This window comes from Panthera pardus, unplaced genomic scaffold (assembly GCF_024362965.1).
Source record: "Panthera pardus isolate Hobbes unplaced genomic scaffold, ASM2436296v1 HiC_scaffold_2, whole genome shotgun sequence".
Classification (NCBI taxonomy): domain Eukaryota; kingdom Metazoa; phylum Chordata; class Mammalia; order Carnivora; family Felidae; genus Panthera; species Panthera pardus.
The window spans coordinates 28,450,853-28,470,284 of NW_026526765.1; the positions used below are offsets into that span (position 1 = coordinate 28,450,853).

The following is a 19,432-nucleotide window of genomic DNA, read 5'->3' on the forward strand; positions in this document are numbered from 1 at the left end:
CTCTGTCTTCCAGAAGGCTTCCTCTGCCTGTTGATAACAATGATTGCTACGAACCGTCATTTGAATACTAATAGCAGTTTAAAGAAAAAGATCCAACAATTCCGGGGAAGTCAGTTAGGTTTCACAAGTGTCACTACTTTAACCCTGAGGCCGTGTTGGGAATAGTTTTGATTGACACACAAGTTTAGAGAGAGACTGAATTATCTTTGTCATTGTCTCAGGCTTCTGCCCCTTATATATATTGTATGTACTAGTTTGGTTTGCAAATGCCACATGTTCCTGAATGTGTGGAAATCAGATTGTCAGAAATAGAATCCTATTAAAAATACATTGAGAAAATAACTGTTTATCTATTAAACAAGGGATCGACAGTTTTTTTCTGTGAAGGACCAGAGAGTAAAGATTTTACGGTTTGTGTGCCATACAGTTTCTGCCGCAAGTCCTCAGCTCTGCTGCTGTAGCACAAAAGCAACCGTGTTTCAATAAAACTTTATTTGCAAAAATAGGTGGTGGGCCAAATTTTGCCCTTTGGCCGTAGTTTGCCAACTTCTAAACTAAATAAATAATTCTTGAATGCCTACTTTGATCAGTGAAGTATAAGTATTAGGGATACACAGAAAACAAAATGAACATTTGCTGTTCTTGCGAAATTCTCTAGTGTATATGTTCAGAAATTGGAGATGATCTATTTTAAAATAATCTGCAATAAAGTACTTAATAAAGTGCAGAATCTTTCCTTAAAGCAAAACTTACCCCAATCAATTGATTAGCTCTGTAAGTTTACAGTTTTGTTTTGTGATTATTTTTTGAACTGAGCCTTATTCACACTCTAGAGTCTCAGGTATCTTGGACTATATTTGAATGTACTACCTTATTCTGGAATAAGCACAATAAGTTTGGGGACTTACAGGAATACCAAAGAGGTACAATAATTCAAATGCTCTATCCCTTCATTTCCTCTACCTCTGCTTACAACAGCAATACTTTTACTCAGACTTCCTGTTTCTGGCACTTGCCTTCTTTTTTGCTGTGTTTATACTTCCCCCTGTCTGTGGTTAAATAAGTATAAAGTGCTAAAGCTGTAGATTGGTGCCTCTCTCTCTCTCTCTCACTGGTGTTCTGTCTCTCATTCATTCCTACACACAGGCTCACACACCTCCCCTCTCCTCTCTTTCTCTCTCTCTCAGAATGATGATTCTAGGTACAGCTTTTGGTATGGTTTTCTATTTACTTCAAGTCGTTTCTGGAGAAAGTGGCTATGCACAGAATGGTGAGTCATTTCTAACTTTTCTTTAGGATTTCAGGTTATCTCTAGCATATGCTTCGGGTTACTTAGATCCCCAAAGACCTGATCTGGACACTGGGTTGGAATGGAGTTGGAGAATTACCATATATTCTGTCATTTTTCTGTCATTTGTAAGTTCTAACCACGGGGACAGGAGGCCAGGAAACAATACTGTGGGTGGTATAAAGTCTTAGAATTGTCTAGAAAGAATGCATTTAACTCTATAAATGTGGATCTTAAATGTTGGTCAATGTTTCTACTCTTACAAAAGGAATACCCATATAGGTGCAATGGTTGTGCTTGTTGGAGAATCTCCAAGGTAATTTTACCTTGTTAAAAAAATCAAACTAGATTTATTTTGTTTAGTTTTTTAAGAGGTTCCAAAAGCATAACTCTCATGATAAAATAGTTTCCAGAAACAACAGCTTTGTCTGCACTTACCATCACCATATCGCCAGCACCTAAAAGTGTCTAGAACGTAGTAAACATTCAATATTTGAATTGAATATTTGAAAATTCCTTCAAAATACTTCAGTTTTGATATTTATGTGAGATTCTTACTTAGTGAATAATTGAACAGAGAAAGATCTGTATTAGTTGTCTCCTAAAAATATATTTAATTGCCTTCATATCAACACATTTATCATCATATAGTAATTCCCTTTGGGATCCTTGAAATACTTAGCACCTACAAACCAATGCTATCTACTTAGGAACTAGGTCATAATGACAACACAACTGTAAACAAAGACAAAATGGCAACAAGAGGAGCCACCTGGGAATTTGAACAACCCATTTGTTCCCGATAATTAAGCTCTTTGGCTCTAAGAGTTGAAAAGTATTTTCCTATCGAAGATACCAAAGACATCAGCTTAATGATTCAGCTTAGATATGTTAAGTCGTGTAATTACTAAGGGTGGAAATCCCTAGAATATTTTCACTGAGGGAATTGTCAGAAAGCTGACATTTTTCAGTGTGACCATATATGAATCACTTTGTGGGGATGATCATAATTCCTTGGTACATGTCCCCTTATGTTTGCACAGATAGCTGCTTGGCAGGTAACACCTAATTCTTACTCTTTGGAGTATAATATTTTCCTTCTATTTCTCCCTGATGGCCATACTTTTTAAAAAAAAGAAATAAGAATTCTAACTGAAAGCTGAGTTTCACTTCAACTTTTCAAATTTCAGTTTTATTTAGGATATCTATAACCACCCATCCACATTGATCACCTCAAAATACTTTTCAGTTTGGTGTGTATAATAATCCACTGCTCTTTGTTGAAGGATTAGTTTGTTGATAACCATAAGGATGATAAAGAGAAGAAAGGGATATCTTTTAATAATCCAAACCATGTATGTTTTTGATCAACTAATTCCTTTCAACAGGAAGACTTCCAGACCACACGGCCTTGTCAATAATGCATATTTAAAAAAACTAAATTTTTATAGACAAATATGCTTAGATAGTATTGAAAGAATAGTAAGTTAACTCACTGTTAAAAATTTCTATGTAATTTCAAAATCATAGCAATAATACCTTTGACATAGAACTCTTTCAAAGGATCCCCAAAGGTTTCATGTAGATTCTTAGAATTAGAATTCTTGTGTTACCGTTTCATTACTTATTTCTCAAAAACAGAAAAATGATAATAATCATAGCTAACCCTTATTCGGTGCTTACTATGTTTTTTTTTTTTTTTTAACGTTTATTTATTGTTCAGAGACAGAGACAGAGTGAGAGTGGGGGAAGGGCAGAGAGAGAGAGAGACACAGAATCTGAAGCAGGCTCCAGGCTGCTGGATGCAGCCCTGATGCAGGGCTCGAACTCACAAACCACAAGATCATGACCTGAGCTGAAGTCAGATGCTTAACCAACTGAGCCACCCAGGCGCCCCAAGGTGCTTACTATGTTCTAAGCTAACTCTTTGCATATATTTGTTCAATGATTTCTCATATAATGTGAATTTCCATATCAAAACACTGAGGTGTAGAGAGGTTGAGTAACCTGACAGGGACCACAGTTACAAAGTAAAATAGGAAGAATTTAAACCCACATCTGTCCAGCTCTGGTGTTGGAGGTTTTAACCACTGTGTATAATACTCTAAGAATTTTTCAGCTTAACTGTTGGTGGGAATGCAAATTGGTGCAGCCGCTCTGGAAAGCAGTGTGGAGGTTCCTCAGAAAATTAAAAATAGACCTACCCTATGACCCAGCAATAGCACTGCTAGGAATTTATCCAAGGGATACAGGAGTACTGATGCATAGGGGCACCTGTACCCCAATGTTTATAGCGGCACTCTCAACAATAGCCAAATTATGGAAAGAGCCTAAATGTCCATCAACTGATGAATGGATAAAGAAATTGTGGTTTATATACACAATGGAATACTACGTGGCAATGAGAAAAAATGAAATATGGCCTTTTGTAGCAACATGGATGGAACTGGAGAGTGTGATGCTAAGTGAAATAAGCCATACAGAGAAAGACAGATACCATATGGTTTCACTCTTATGTGGATCCTGAGAAACATAACAGAAACCCATGGGGGAGGGGAAGGAAAAAAAAAAAAAAGAGGTTAGAGTGGGAGAGAGCCAAAGCATTAGAGACTGTTAAAAACTGAGAACAAACTGAGGGTTGATGGGGGGTGGGAGGGAGGGCAGGGTGGGTGATGGGTATTGAGGAGGGCACCTTTTGGGATGAGCACTGGGTGTTGTATGGAAACCAATTTGACAGTAAATTTCATATATTAAAAAATAAAAAATAAATAAAATAAATAAATAAAATAAAAAAAGAATTTTTCAGCTTAGATCAGGTAGAACATTCTCTTTGTAAAATGCCATGCAATTTGCAAGTTGTTGAGGGGAATTTTTCTTGGTTACAAAGCAATTTTGCCCAGTAACATCTCCTAAAGAGCCAGTAAGCTGTTTCTCAAAACATAGCCACTTTAATTGTATGACTAGTGTTTTGTATATTGTATAAGCATATACATCAGACACACTTCACCAGACTGGATGGCTAAGGGTGGTAGGAATGCCTCGTTCTGCTGGTGCTCAGCATCTGCTAGTCTATGCTCTCCGGTTTATCTTGTATATTGTATTATATTGTATATTGAAGAATTTTGGACACAAAGCTGATCCACAGAAGTATGAATCCAAATAGTAATGTAGGTTCTGTTGTACAGGATTGGTGGAAGATTTGAAGAAGAGAAAACCTCAAAACAGAGTGAGGACTGCTGTGTAAAGGCAGGCTACAACCACCACTGTTCCACTGAGAAAAGGTTTTAGGAGACGAGGTTTTAATACTATCAGATTGGGAATGAACATGGTTTAGAGTGTGAGCCCTAAATAGTGGGTTGCCCCTCATTATTTAAAACTGTCATCAGGGAGCACCTGGGTAGTTCAGTCAGTTGATCGTCTGACTTTTGATTTTAGCTCAGGTCATGATCTCATGGTCATGAGATCAAGCCCCATGGCAGGCTCTGTGCAAAGCATGGAACCTGCTTAAGATTCTCTGTCTCTCTGTCTCTCTGTCTCTCTCTCTCTCTCTCTCTCTCTCTCTCAACAAACAAACAAAAACCTGACTGTCATCAGGAAGGGGTCTATACCCTACTGAAATTACATAAGGAATCTTTGCTTGTGGCAAATTGTAAGCCTATGGATTCTAGGAACGGTCAGATAGAGCAGCACCCACAGCTTTTTATCTTGATGTAGTCTTTCAAGATGTGTGGCTTTGACTGAACCAACCTGTCACTCATCTAGTTGGTCCACTCCACTCACAACCAGCTTTACTAATTTTCCCACAGAACTACTTGGTAATTTAAGTAAAAAGGACCTTCAGGACACTCAACGGGTTTGATTTTAGTATATTCTGTATCCTATTTGAAGCTCTAGAAGCTTCTAATTTCTAGTATTGATGGGCCAAAGTGATTTTTAGTAACAATGGACCTAGAAGCCATCATAAGCTCACACTTGATTACTCTGAGAATGACTTCAGTTACTCTGGATTTTCTCAGGTCTCAGTCCAAGTATATTTGCTGATACGTTTTTTTCTATTAAATATTATGAAATATAGATACAGAATGTCTATGGAATCTTAAGGACCTCAACCCAGTTTAAAAAATCGAATACAATCTATGAAAAACTGTACTTACCAAAAGTGACTGACAAAAGATTCTGGCTCACTACATACTTTCAGAATTCTGATAATATCTTAAGATACAGTATCTATAGAAGAAGGATCTATAAGCACTGAAGTAATACCTATAGGATTTGTGGGAAAGTCCACCAGATCTGAGTCCCAGCAGATCTAATCTAATCACATTTGCCTTAGTAGCTTAAGACAAATTGCTTTAAATAAATATTCACACAATGGAGATAATCAATTGTACTTTTAGTTGGAATTCCTATTCAGGTAAGGGAAATCTATCCCTTAAAAAAGTGAACTTCTGACTGTATGATAGCTCTCATCTTCCTTCATTAAAAAAATACTTGGGAGGAAATAAATGAAGATTAGTAATAAAGTTAAAGGCTAGGTAGCATTTGAATAATAGAGATAGCGTATCTCTTATTTGAAATTCACTAATTAACAGAAGAAATTATAGTGTAAAAAAGAAAGTGTATGTTTAGTATTTTATTCTAGATCTCTAATGCACTAACCCAGTGTCAGAGGTATTTAGAAATATTTGGAGATAGGAGCACTTGGGTGGCTCAGTGTGTTGAGTGTCCAACTCTCCATTTTGGCTTACATCATGATCTCACGATTCATGGGTTCCAGCCCGGCATTGGGCCCTGCGTTGACAGCTTGGAGCCTGGAGTCTGCTTCCGATTCTGTGTCTCCCTTTCTCTCTCTCTCTCTCTCTCTCTCTCTCTCAGAAATAAATAAACATTTTTTAAAAAGAAAAAGAGTATAATGTATTTAAAAATGAATATTTGGAAGTTATTTATTAATTTTTATGATTTTTTTTCTTCTAGAAAAATCTGTGCTCTTTAGGTTTTATTTTGGTTTGGATTTGGGATCTTTTCTGCTTTGGTTTTGGTTTTTCTGTCTTTTGCCTTGGGCTTTTCTTCTTGAGATAAACTTATAACAGCTCCCTCATGTCTGCCCCCAAAGGCTGCCATTTCATTAAGGTCACTCCAGATTTCAAAAGGATGCACTTATTTGCCCCATTAACAGCTACAGGTTTGTTCCTCCCCAGGAGACTTTGATGATGCCGAACTGGATGACTATCCATTCTCGTGTTACAGTCAGTTGGAAGTGGATGGATCCCAGCACTTGCTGACCTGTACTTTTGACGACACAGATGTCAATAGCACCAATCTGGAATTTGAAATATGGTGAGGAATATTGGCTCCTACAGGTGCCTGGAAATCCTGTCTCTCTTTTCATGTACTAAGCAGCAAAGGAAAGAGTATGGAGCATAATTGTCAAGTACTAAAATCGAATGAATTCCAAAAACTTCCTGAAACTCCTTGTTCTTCACCAAAATACTCCAGCAAAGATACTTTCATAGGTTCTCCTGTCAGTCAGTCCTTGCTGGTACAGCAAGCTGATGGTATGGAACTTGGAGATCTCCCAACCCTCCTGACTTCATAGCAGACTTTAGCATTTATTTTTTTTTAATATTTTATTTAGTTTTGAGAGCAAGAGAGACAGAGCACAAGCAGGGGAGGGGCAGAGAGAGAGGGGGGAGATACAGAATCCAAAACAGGCTCCAGGCTCTGAGATGTCAGCACAGAGCCCGACGCGGGGCTTGAATTCACAGACCATGAGATCATGACCTGAGCCGAAGTCGGACACTTAACCAACTGATTCACCCAGGCGCCCCCTTCATAGCAGACTTTAAATCTTGCTTTCTTAGAACACTCCTCCCCCAAAATTTATCTGCCTGAGACAATCTAGTGTCTTGCTGCACTCTGGAGGGCTGTTGCCTGTTTTCTAATCCCAATACCAGCACCGTCTTAGCTTTTCAACCTAAAGCAAGCTATGGAACTCATGTAGGCCTCAAGTTCTTCGCCTGTTAAATGAGTTGTACAAATTCATAGGGAGGTTTGGATAAATAAATAATGTAATACTTTAATAATTGAATTAAAGGGGTGCCTGGGTGGCTAAGTTGGTTGAGCATCCAACTCTCCATTTTGGCTGAGGTTAGGATCTCATGGTTTGTGAGTTCGAGCTGCACACAGGGCTCTGCGCTGCCAGCATAGGGCCTGCTTGGGATTTTCTCTCTCCTTCCCTGTCTGCTCCTTTCTGTCTCTGTCTCTCTCTCTCTCTCTCTCTCTCTTTCTCTCTCTAAATAAATAAACTTAAAAAAATAATAATTTAATTGGAAGACATATCCATTATATAATTATTGGGAAAGAGGCATTAAAATAAAAAAATCTATGAATACAGACCTAACTTCCACCTTCTTGGCACAGTTTGACTCTAGATGGTACCCTTAGTATCAGTTTTCCAAAAATAAGCATGAATAATCTGGCTCTTGTTTTCATAAGGCCTCAGGGAAAAGGCAAAGAAAAAAAGTAAGTCTCTCTCTGGTTTGAAAGTTTGGTGAAAAACTCAGAGAGTTTTCTTCTCCCTCCATAAACCATCTCATTGCTTTGGGTTACTGTCTCTGATGACTTGAAAAAGATACTCCAACATGAAATTCTAACTTAGGGCTATCTCCAAATTCATATCAAATGCCCTAAGTAGGTTCTTACCAAGAAAAGGGAGTCAAGACCCACTAGTAGTAAAAGAGGGCTTCTTAAATTCAGTAGACTCTCACCAATCCCCCTAATATATGGTCTAGACAAGCCCTAAATTCCATGCCTTACATTAAATTACAGGAGCTTCCTGAATGTGCTCATGCAATGCTTCCTGATGCAGTCATTCGAGAACACAATCTTGGACTTGAATTCCATTGTGTGTTCTCAGCCTGCTTCTTGGTTCACTTCTATAACACACTTTCCAGGAATAAAATCTGTCAGGAGAATAGGAATCTACGATGTCCAGAATCTATACTGCAACTAAACTACACTAAAACAGGCAAACAGCTTATACCAGCCATGTGCTCCTTTTTATGGACAAAATCCCCTCCAACAGTTATGTGACTTTGGGTTCTCCACCACGCTATTTGGTGGACAGCAGTGTTCGTATAGTTTCTCCTCAGGAGGCTGAGGCTGACCTTTCTGTCCACTTTCACTCACACCACTTCCTTGACCACTTGAACAAACTTGCCCACTTCCTTTTGCAAGTCTTTTGATTACTTCTGTCATATTATAATCTATCTGCAGCATCCATTGGGGGTTTGCAATTGGATTTATGTATTTTGGTTGGAAAGGGATTGTCTTAAGACATGTTTTCAGTGTGAAACACTAAGTATGAGGAGGTTAAGGTGCTTCTGGAGAGCATCTGTGTTTGTGAAGGTATCCACACTTTGAGGGGGACTTTCATGCAACTCCTAATCCCAGGAGGAACATTGTTTCTCAAGTCAAAGTCACTTGGAGTGCTGTATTTGCCTACAAGGCTAGGTTGCTTTGCCAATGTAACTAGTTTCATTGGAGCTTTCTGTTCCTTTAACATGTTTATAAAGAAGAAATTGGAAATCATTGAAAAATGTACTTTCTTCTGAAGTCTTTTCACAGGTGGAATTGTTGACAGAAACCAGATGCTGTTTCCCAGCAGGCTTGTTAGGGGCATATTCCTAGAAGAGTTTACCACCTGCCTGATCTGGTCACCAGTCTCCCAGGGTTAGAAACCAAATTACTTGGTGTTCAATGAGAGGATCCATTTCCCAGGAATGGACTTGGATTAGCCAAAATCACAGAGTTATATTACCAATATGCCAATTGAAGATTTCACACTGATAGATACAATTATTGTAGATACCCAAATATTCACACTGGGCTCAGGACCAATAGGAGTGGGTGTTTGGGGAGAAGAGGAACAGAGTGGACCAATGGAGTATATGTCAATATAAATCCACTCTTACTGAGGGATCTGAAAATTTTTTATTCACCAGAAACTTAACCACCTCTCAGGTACCTGGAATAACACAACAGAGGCACTAAAAGCAAGCAGCTAAGTTAGAATCCCCATAGTAACACTTAAGGGGCTCTGTGACCAAGGAGTTGCTACTTAAGCTCTCTGATCATAACAACCACATTGTATTGGGGTGGTTGGCATATGGTCAATACCTGTAAATAGTACTTAATTCTCAATGTAGATTGATTTTTATTTAAAATGAGATCAAAAGGTTGTTCAGTAAATATAGAAGCAAAACAAAGGAAATTTATTTGTTGGTTTTATGACTAGAGTTAGTTGGGGCACCTGGGTGGCTCAGTCAGTTAAACATCTGACGTCGGCTCAGGTCATGATCTCACAGTTTCTGAGTTCGAGCCCCACGTTGGGCTCTCTACTGACAGCTCGGAGCCTAGAGCCTGCTTCAGATTCTGTGTCTCCCTCTCTCTCTGCCCCTCTGCTGCTCATGCTCTGTCTCTCTCTGTCTCTCAAAAATAAATAAATATTTAAAAAAATTTTTTAAAGTTTACAGTTATTTGGTTCAGATCTCAAAGTGCTTAATGTTTTAAGACTAGCTACCAGCACTTAAACATCTAGGTATCTCTTTAAAAATCAGATTTGATAATAGCAGGCCCATCCAGCAAAAGGGCCTGAACAGAATTCCTGCTGCTTCTGTGGATGAACAATTAAATCTCAGCCCTGAACGTAAGCCCACTTTTCGCATTTATGTTACTTTCGTAGACACTGTGGGCACTTGACTTTGGGACCCTGCTTTCTAGGTGCTTATATAAGGTCCATAGTCAGCTCTCGAAGGCAACTGATTTTTTTGTTTGTTTCCACATTCTTGGGAGCATCACAGTCACCTCCATGTGCCACCTACAGATAGCACTTCCTATATGTCATTTTTAGTTTCTATGATTTACCACCAATGTCACAGGCACCCTGCCAAATTTATCTCATATTGTAGAGTTACCTAGCAATATCTGCCTAGCAATTAGTCCTTTTCCAGGAAACCATGCTAACTTTCAAAGTTGCTAAATATTTTTGAGATAGAGTCTATCTTTAGAGGCCAAATGAGGAAAAAAGACTACAGTTTTTGTTTCTGTTTTTTAATGTTTCCATGTAGATATCTGTCTGCCCCATCAGGAGAAATGCATTTATCAAGCTAAACCAGACAAGATTGAAAGAGATTTAGGAAGCTGGAGCTAAATTGAAGAAGTAGGCACTATGGTCTCCCCAGGAGTCTCTCCCTCTTTTCAGAACAAGAGGGTTTGTGTGAGTGGATTACTGTTGATGCCCTCTGGGAAGGTCGTATAGGCCCAAATTTGTTGGCCTATAGTACTACTGGGGTCAAAAGTACATGAAAAAAAGCCACCCCAGAAGTAAAGCCAGTAAATCACTGAAATAGTAATTTCTAAAAGTTTATTGAGCACGTACCAAAAAGTTTGCAAACCAGCTGTGCTCAAACTAAAATATAGAATGAGGCTCAGAGGTATATTGTTATAAAGCAATTTATATAGTGTAAAGACAATGAGTGTCTATTCTTTACAATGATTGACTATAATATTAGAATTTTCTTAACCAAAAGGAAATTGGTTGGTGGTTACCTCATATCAATTTTGGCAAATGGTTTAAGTTTTGCTTATGATTTTCAGAGGCACAAACAAGAAGTGACCCAGGTTAAGTTAATCTTGCTTGTCTTGTAAAGCAAGCTAAAATAATATTTGCATATATGACGAACTTGTTTTGTCTGCTCAGGGAATTTTCAAGTGCGGTCTCTGTGTTTAATTTTAACATTGGATACTTGTGGTGCTTTTTTCTGCCCCCAAAATACCCTAGAATTTTGGGTATTTCCAACAGAAATATAGTGTGATCCATAAATGTGTGAGCCACATATATAATTCTAAGTTTTCTAGTAGCAACATTTTAAGAAATAAAATATAAATAGGTGACATTAATTTAATTTAATATATCTGATTTAACAATACACTTTAATATACTATATCCAAGATATTATCACTTCAACATGTAATCAATATAAACACAAACATTAATGAAATATTTTACATTACTTTTTGCATCTTCAAAATCTGTTGTATATTTTATAGTTAGAGCACATCACATGTGATATTTCAAGTGTTCAATAACCACATATTGGGAGGTGGTTATTGTGTTGGACAGTGTCATTCTAGAATACGTCTAACCTTAACAATACATATTTAGCAACCAAGGAAATTGTTTCAAATTAGGTAAGTGAGTTGAAATGAATTACATTGAATTGAGTTGAACTCATGGGGAATACACTAAGTTTCTTCCATTTGCCTGAAGCCAGTGTCATTGGCACAAAGAAGATTGTCTATTCCAGGCCATAGGTTCTTCTTAGCAACAAACATGGCTTCCCCTCCACATAGGGTGGCTCCTGGAATTCAGACCCCTTAAAAGGAGGCCCAAGCTCAAAAGTCAGCCAAAGGGTGATCCTTTATTTATTTACTTTTTTTTTTGCTCATTTATCTTATTTTCCAAAAAGTGGGAAAAAACCAAGAATGCCATTTTAGGTTCTTTTTAAACTTCTAACAAGACGAAAAACTTGCTACCTGTTAAGGATTTATAATTGAATATTGTACTATGCTTCACTTAAAAATATATTGCAAACTCATTGACTGAACTAAAAGGCATTGGCTTTCTAATTTCTCCACATCATATGTTTACCAAAATTCAGAAATGGGATCATGCTCTAATTCTCCCCCTCTATCTTTATCAAATTATGAAATGTAGGCTATCTTCAGAACTGTCCATATGACATTCCTCCCAAGTTTGTTCCCTGGTATCCATCTGGCCCAACTTAAAAATTTGCTTTTAATATTTACTCTACTCCAAGGGGGAAAACCCAGTTAGCCCAATGAGGGACACACTCACTAGAAACTCCAACACACTCACGTGCACACACATACACACACACACACACACACACACATTTAAAGCCACACAGCTGCATACCCTGAAAGATTAACAGTTAACAAAAAAACTATAATTGGGGGAAGGTGGCAATTTTAAGGGATGTTCCACAAATAGTAAATATATTTAGCCAATTAATAAACTTAAAATTTCTTGACCCATCTCTGTCTTTGTTTGAATACAGGAATGTAAGTAGTCACTCAAAGACCACAGCAGCCTAGAACAGGGAGATTGTGCACCTACAGCCGAGCCATCCTCCTCAGATTTTAACCCCACACCCACCTCACCCCAAGCCACACAGACAAGTTCTTTCTGCTCAGAATCCAGCAACAATCCTGGAAAGGGCTCACTTGAGCACATGTTGAGGAAAGTGTACGCACATCTAATTTACCAAAGAAAACCAACACATTCTGTACCGTAGGTAGCAAAGGACATTTTTAGAATATATTCCCTGTGATATTTTTAAAAATATCTGGTTAATGAAAAGAATTCTTTTCATGTAAGCAAACTCATTTTCTTTTTTTTTTCTTTTTTTTTTTCTTGCTACAATCCCCACTTCCAATTTGAGCCAGCTATCCCTCTTTTCAGGACTATTTGGCTGGAAGAGCATATAGGAAAACAAATTGGTAATCATGTTTATCACAGGAGATGGAAATTAAATTGACGATTGGAAAAGAAAGAGAAATGAGTACTTTTATTTTTATTTTGCATTGTTTAATTATTGTTGCAATAGGTGTACATACTTTTCATTCTTTCTTTCATACAAAACATTTCTTTTACCCTTCTGTCCCCTTCTAGCCACACATCCCCTGTGAATAATCCATCACCCTTTGGGTTTGCCAGTTTCCAATACTTCTTATAAGTGGAGTAACACACTGTTTACTCTTTTCTTTTTGAGATTTATCCACATTGATGCATGTTTCAGATCTCATCTTTTCAATTGCTGAGTTTTCATTCCACTGAATGAATATATCACAAATTTGTAATCCTTTCTCCTTTACATGGATATTCGAGGTTTTTTTCTTTCCAAATTTGAGACTATTAATTTTTAAGTCTCTGTTAAAATTTTTGTACAAATTAGTTTGTTCATTTCTCTGCAGTAAAAACCTCAACGTGGAATTACTATATCATAGGCTCGGTGTGTATTTAACTGTAAGAAACTATCCAGCAGTTTTCCAAAGTGGTTATACCATTCTACTCTCCCACCAACAGAGTGTGAGAGCTAAAGTCATCTCCAACATTTGGCTTTGAAATAGTACCTTGTGATTTTTATTTATGTATTCCAAGTAACAAATCATGTCGACCATCATTTTGCATACTTGCTGGCCATTTGCATGTCTTCTTGTAGCAAGTGCCTGTTAAAGCCTTTTGTCCTTTTCACCCAATTATTTATCCTTTTATTGTTGATGAGTATGAATTCTTTATATGTTCTGGATACAATTCCTTTGTCGGATATCTTCATTACAACTATTTTCTGCCAGTGTGTAGCTTGCCATTTCATTTTCTTAAGGTGTACTTTAATAGGCAGAAAGTTTTCATTTTGATGAAAGTCCAATGTCTTTTTTTTCTTGTAAAGGTGCAGCAGATTTTTTTTAAGTTTATTTATTTTTGATAGAGAAATTGTGAGCTGGGGAAGGGCAAAGAGAGAGAGGAAGACACAGAAATCTGAAGCAGACTCAAGGCTTCATGCTTTCAGTACAGAAGTCTGACTTGGGGCTCAAACTCATGAACTGTGAGGTCATGACCTGAGCTGAAGTCCAAGGCTTAACCCACTGAGCCACTCAGGTGTCCCTTAAGTTTGTTTGTTTGTTTGTTTTTTTATTGAGAGAGAATGAGAGAGACAGAGAGAAGGAGAGCACATGCGTGTGTGTGCATGAACTTATGTCTGTGGACAAGCATGGGAGGGGCAGAGAGAGAGGGAGAGAAAGAATCCCAAGCAGGCTGTTAGTAAAGAGCCCCGCCCAGCCTCAAACCCAAGAACTGTGAGAGCATGACCTGAGCCAAAAGCAAGTAAAGAGCCCCACCCAGCGCTCAAACCCAAGAACCATGAGATCATGACCTGAGCCAAAACCGAGAGTACAACGCTTAACCCACTGAGCCACCCAGGCACGCTTTTTTTTCCCCTCTTTTATGTTTCAATGTTTTGTGTGTCATTACTCCCTTTGTCCCCTCGTAAAGTCAAAAACATATTTTCTTATGTTTTCTTCTAGATATTTTGTAGTTTGAGCCTTTACATTTAGGTCTATAATCCATATCTAATTAATTTTGCATGAGATTAAGGGTCATATTTTCCCTACATTTGTTTACTTGTTCCAGGACAATTTGCTGAAATGATTTTCTATTTCCCATTGAATTGATAGAGTACTTGTATTGAAAATCAGTTAACCTTCTATGTGTGAGCCTATTTCTGAACTCTTTATACTTTCTATTGATCCTTTTATTTATTCTTACACCAGTGCTAAGACTGCCCAATTATCATAGCTTTATAGTAAATTTGAAACCAACTGCTCTGAATCTTACATATTTGTTCTACTTTTTCAGTGTGATTTTGGCTTTTCTGAGTTTTTTGTATTTCCACATAAATTTTAGAATCAGCTTGTCAATTTTTTTTTTAAATCCTGCTGAGATTTTGATTAATATTACATACACCAAGTTAGGGGATATTCCCACATTCTTACTACTAAATTTGCTAATCCATGAATGTATGTCTTATTTATTTAGATCTCCTTTAATAGCTCTGAGGAATGTTTTATAATTTCTATTTCAAAGGCCTTGAACATCCTTTATTAATTTTATCTCTAAGCATTTTATGTTTTCATTGGTGTCATAAATGGAGCTGTTGGTTTTAAAATTTATTTTCTAATTGTTTGATACTAGTCTGTAGAAATATAATTGTCCTTTATATTCTTACTTTGATGAATTCAACTTACTAGTTCCTGTAGTTTTGTTGGAGAGTCTATATAATGTTGTCCACTAATAAAGAAAGGCTTTTTTTCTCTTCCTTTACAACCTGGATATGTTTTTGTTTGCTTGTTTGTCCTGTTTTACACACTGCCTAGAACCTCAAATGTTCTACCTCAATTACTCAAATGCATAGAACCATTTGAGTAAAAATGGTGAAAGTGCATATTCCTGTTTTGTCTGTATCTTAGGGGAAAATGTTCAAAATTTCACCATTAAGTATGATGTTAATTGTAGACTCTTCCTAAATTTCCTGTTTCAGGTTGAGGAAGTGTTCTTCTATTAATAGTCTTGATATCATCCTACAGGTCACTGAGATTTTGTTTTTTCAGACTGAATATTTCTATTGATCTATCTTCAAGTTCAACAACCCTTTCTTCTGCCATCTTCAATCTGTTATTAAGTCCTTCTAATACACTCAGTACATTTTTAAAGATTTTAGATTTACTTGTCAGTTATAGCATTTTCATTTTGTTTTCTTTTATAGTTTCCATTTCACCACTAACATTATGTATCTATTGAATCATTATGACCATATCCTTTTTTCAGCCCTTAAACATATTTACAAAAGCTGCTTTAAGGTCTTTTTCTGCTAATTCTAAAATCTGGTCACATTAGGGTCAGTTTCCATTGACTGTTTTTTGTCTTGACTATGGGTCTCATTTTTCTTTTCTTAAGTCATTTGTAGTAGCTTTTGACTATAGAAAAGACATTATTGACAACAAGTTTTCTGGATTCTGTTAACTTACTCTGCCAACTGTTGATTTGAACTCTGTTAGTTAACTTGACTGGATTAATCTTTAAATTCTCTTTTCTTTTGAGATAATACCTAAAATCTCAGCTCAGTTATTTCTAGTGTCATCTAGCTATTCCTTTCCCATGGTTTCCTTAGAGTTTCCTTCATACCTGACAATTAAAGTGACATATAATGATATGAGCAGAGGTTATATGCAGATCTCTCCATAGCTTCCTCATTTCTAGGCCTTTCCCCATTAAAAATATCCATCCACACAGGAAGTCCTCTAACTTCTCAAGACAATAAAACTGTGGCTTTTTGTTAGATTCTAGATGCCTGTCACAGTGTGACCTGAGGAGTGCTATCAAACAAAGAAAAAGAAAAAGCAGGAACAAGGAGCTCATCTACCCTTTTATAAAGGATAAAATTCCCTCTCAGAGTGCATGGGTGGCTCAGTTGGTGAAGACTCCAACTCTTGATTTGGGCTCAGGTCATCATCTAACAGTTCATGGGTTGAAGCCCCACACTGGACTCCACACTGACAGCATGGAGCCTGCTTGGGATTCTCTGTCTCCATCTCTCTCTGCCCCTCCCCTGCTCACTCTCTATCTCTCTCTCAAATTAAATAAGTTAACATTTTTTAAAAATTCCCTGTAATTTCTGCATACTTTTGATTACTCTTTAAAACTTTTAAAAAGGATTTTCAAAAATATCTTGTCCAAGGTTGATAATAGTTATATATTGGAAGGTTAGTATGATACAAGTTGTTCTGCTATTACTGGACCTAATAGTTATACTTTTTATTGAAAAAAGTGCAATGTGAAGCTTTTGATGTTAGTTGTACAATAAGCAACAATCTCTCTTCCTCAGTTTATTGAAAGACTGATCTTAGTTGGGAAGAGGAAAGGGAACATGGGAATAAGGGTTGATTTTAAAGTTTGTTGATGAGGTAAAAGTGGAGCACAGTCAAAATTACCTTTGAAAGTCCCCAAATTACTCATTAAGTGTATATGGTTTTATGTATATAATCCTCTAGACTATTGTATCATTTCCTTTAACTTTGTTTTGGTCAATGTTCCTTTATAGGCTTTATTTCCTGAATTTATTTCTGCAGAACATCAAAAAAAGCAATTATCTAACCACCTACAAAACATTTTTGTTTTTCAATGATCAATTATTTAAAAATAGGAATTTTCCAGGTTTTTCATGAACAGGCTTTGACAGTTTCATATTCAGTTGCATGTAACGCCAGAGTATATCATCATTATACCATTGTGATGGTACCAAGAAGCCACATTATTTAATTTCTCTCTCTCTCTCTCTCTCTCTCTCTCTCTCTCTCACACACACACACATACACACATACACACATACACAAGCACCTATACATCCACATACCAGTGGACAGAGTTGAAGTCACAAAACTGAAATGTACAGGTAGTGCTATTCCATTGTATACAGAAACTCTTACTTGAATTAAGATAGATTCCTTTTTTGTTTCTACAGTGGGGCTCTTTTGGATGTGAAATGCCTGACTTTTAATAAAATGCAAGAGATGTATTTCATCAGGACAAAGAAATTCTTACTGATTGGAGACAGCGAAATATGTGTGAAGCTTAAAGGAAAAAAGATAACTTGCAGGAAAATGAACGTAGTCAAGATAGGTAAGTTGTATATGGGAGTAGTCTTGCCGTTTGGACATATATGAAGACACTGATTGTGTCTGGACTTTCTGCATGTTAAAAGTAGACAAATCATGAAAGCTCTTTGCAATAGAGAATAGCAAAGTCCTTAATGGAAGGAATTTTTTTAAGACCTGGAAGTTTTGAAGCATGTGACACTAATTCTTAATATGAGAGAATTCTGAGGGGGATGCCTGGGTGGCTCAGTGGGTTAAGTGTGCGACTTTGGCTAGGGTCATGATCTCAAAGTTTGTGAGTTTGAGCCCTGCATTGGGCTCTGTGCTGACAGCTCGGAGCCTGGAGCCTGCTTCTGATTCTGTGTCTCCCTTTCTCTCTGCCCCTTCTCTGCTCACACTCTATCTCTCTCTCAAAAATAAATAAACATTTTTTAAAAGTTTTTTAAAAAGAATTTTGAGGGTCTTCCAACTCAGCCATGAAAGATAGTGATTGGCACCTACAGATTGCAGGAAGAGTTCTACATGAAGTCACTAGAGCTGGACCTCTGATGCCCTTTCCCTCTTCATCTTTCCTTCTCCTGAATTCTTTGTATTCTTCTTCCCATATATCCACCATATTCAGAGTATGTTTAGTTAAATTATCAAGTTATTTTGAAAAGTTAATATCAATTAATATTTGGCCTAGAATATTCATATTACATTTTGTCAAAAAATATTTCAAACAAAATTATAATCGAAATTGGTAAATTCACCTACATGTTTCCTTTTGCTCTATATAATATTCATATACATAGTAATATGAATCAGAAAATCCATTCAATTATCTGACTATAAGTCAATATTAATTACCAATTCATCATTTAGTTGCCAGGCAAGTAAATCAAAATAATCAGAAAGATTGAGAATATAGACCCAAGAAATTTTCTTTTCTATTACTTACAGATTATAACCCTAGGGTGAATAAAGTTACATTCAAAACCTCAGAGAGACTCTGATATAGGAGAATGTCTAAGCCAATTATGACACATTAGTGCAATGGAATAATGACTACATGTGTTTATTATACCTATGGAGATTTACAGATGAAATAATATATGTAGGAGGGAAACTGGTCAAAGTGATAGAAGAGGTACATTCATTCTTTTGCTGGTTTTAAGTACTATGGCTCACTCTCTCTCCCTATTTTCAACCCCTTCTTCACCATCCCAAAAGAAAATTAAAGGTAAAAGAATAATACTCATTAGAGACAATAAAGAGGTGAGAAACTTTGAATCTAGTCTCAGCTTTGCCTCACTAAGTTGGTAAAATAAAGAATGAAAACAAAAGTTCCATGTGTGAATAATTACCCTATAAAAGTTCAGATAGTGAAAAAGAGACATTAGACAAATGGTTTGTGCATATTGAACACACAGCAACATAGGCCACAACCAATGTAACTGCAAGGTAATTCTGAATATAGGACACAAGCAAAGTAGGTTTTGGTCATTTGGAGACTAGGCTGTTATGGATGGATGGTCAGTTTGTGCACTGCACAAGAGCACCATATCTAAATGTTTACATTGGGGGTGCAAATCTATATTCACTACTCTAAAATCAGGTAGGGAAGACAGAGATTCTCAGTCCTCTGACAGCATCATGGCATTTTACAGAGTGAGCATGTGACTACTCAAGACTCCAGGTAGCACCCTGCTGATCTGAATCCCCAGATCTCACATATCCAGTGCTCTCAGAAGCCTATTTTCTAGATCTCAGCAGAAGCAAACCTACCAAGCCACATCTGAGAGGCCAAGGGAGAAAGGTAGTTGTGCTCACAGCTGGTAGTCTGGGCCCTTGTGAACTGGGTGTGGTGAG

General features: G+C 37.1%; 1 protein-coding gene across 2 annotated transcripts in view; it reads left to right on the top strand.

Annotated features, from left to right (window-relative positions):
• Positions 1–1,072: 1,072 nt before the first annotated feature.
• Positions 1,073–19,432, top strand: part of IL7R (interleukin 7 receptor) — a 28,711-nt gene continuing 10,351 nt past the window's right edge. The window contains exons 1-3 of one of the 2 annotated variants that reach the window (XM_019450658.2): positions 1,073–1,270; positions 6,487–6,625; positions 17,449–17,606. In XM_019450658.2, the coding sequence (XP_019306203.1) occupies positions 1,189–1,270; positions 6,487–6,625; positions 17,449–17,606 (379 nt within the window). In that variant the 5' untranslated portion in view covers positions 1,073–1,188. The remainder of the gene's footprint in view (positions 1,271–6,486; positions 6,626–17,448; positions 17,607–19,432) is intronic. The other variant, XM_053906922.1, reaches the window with a different exon arrangement.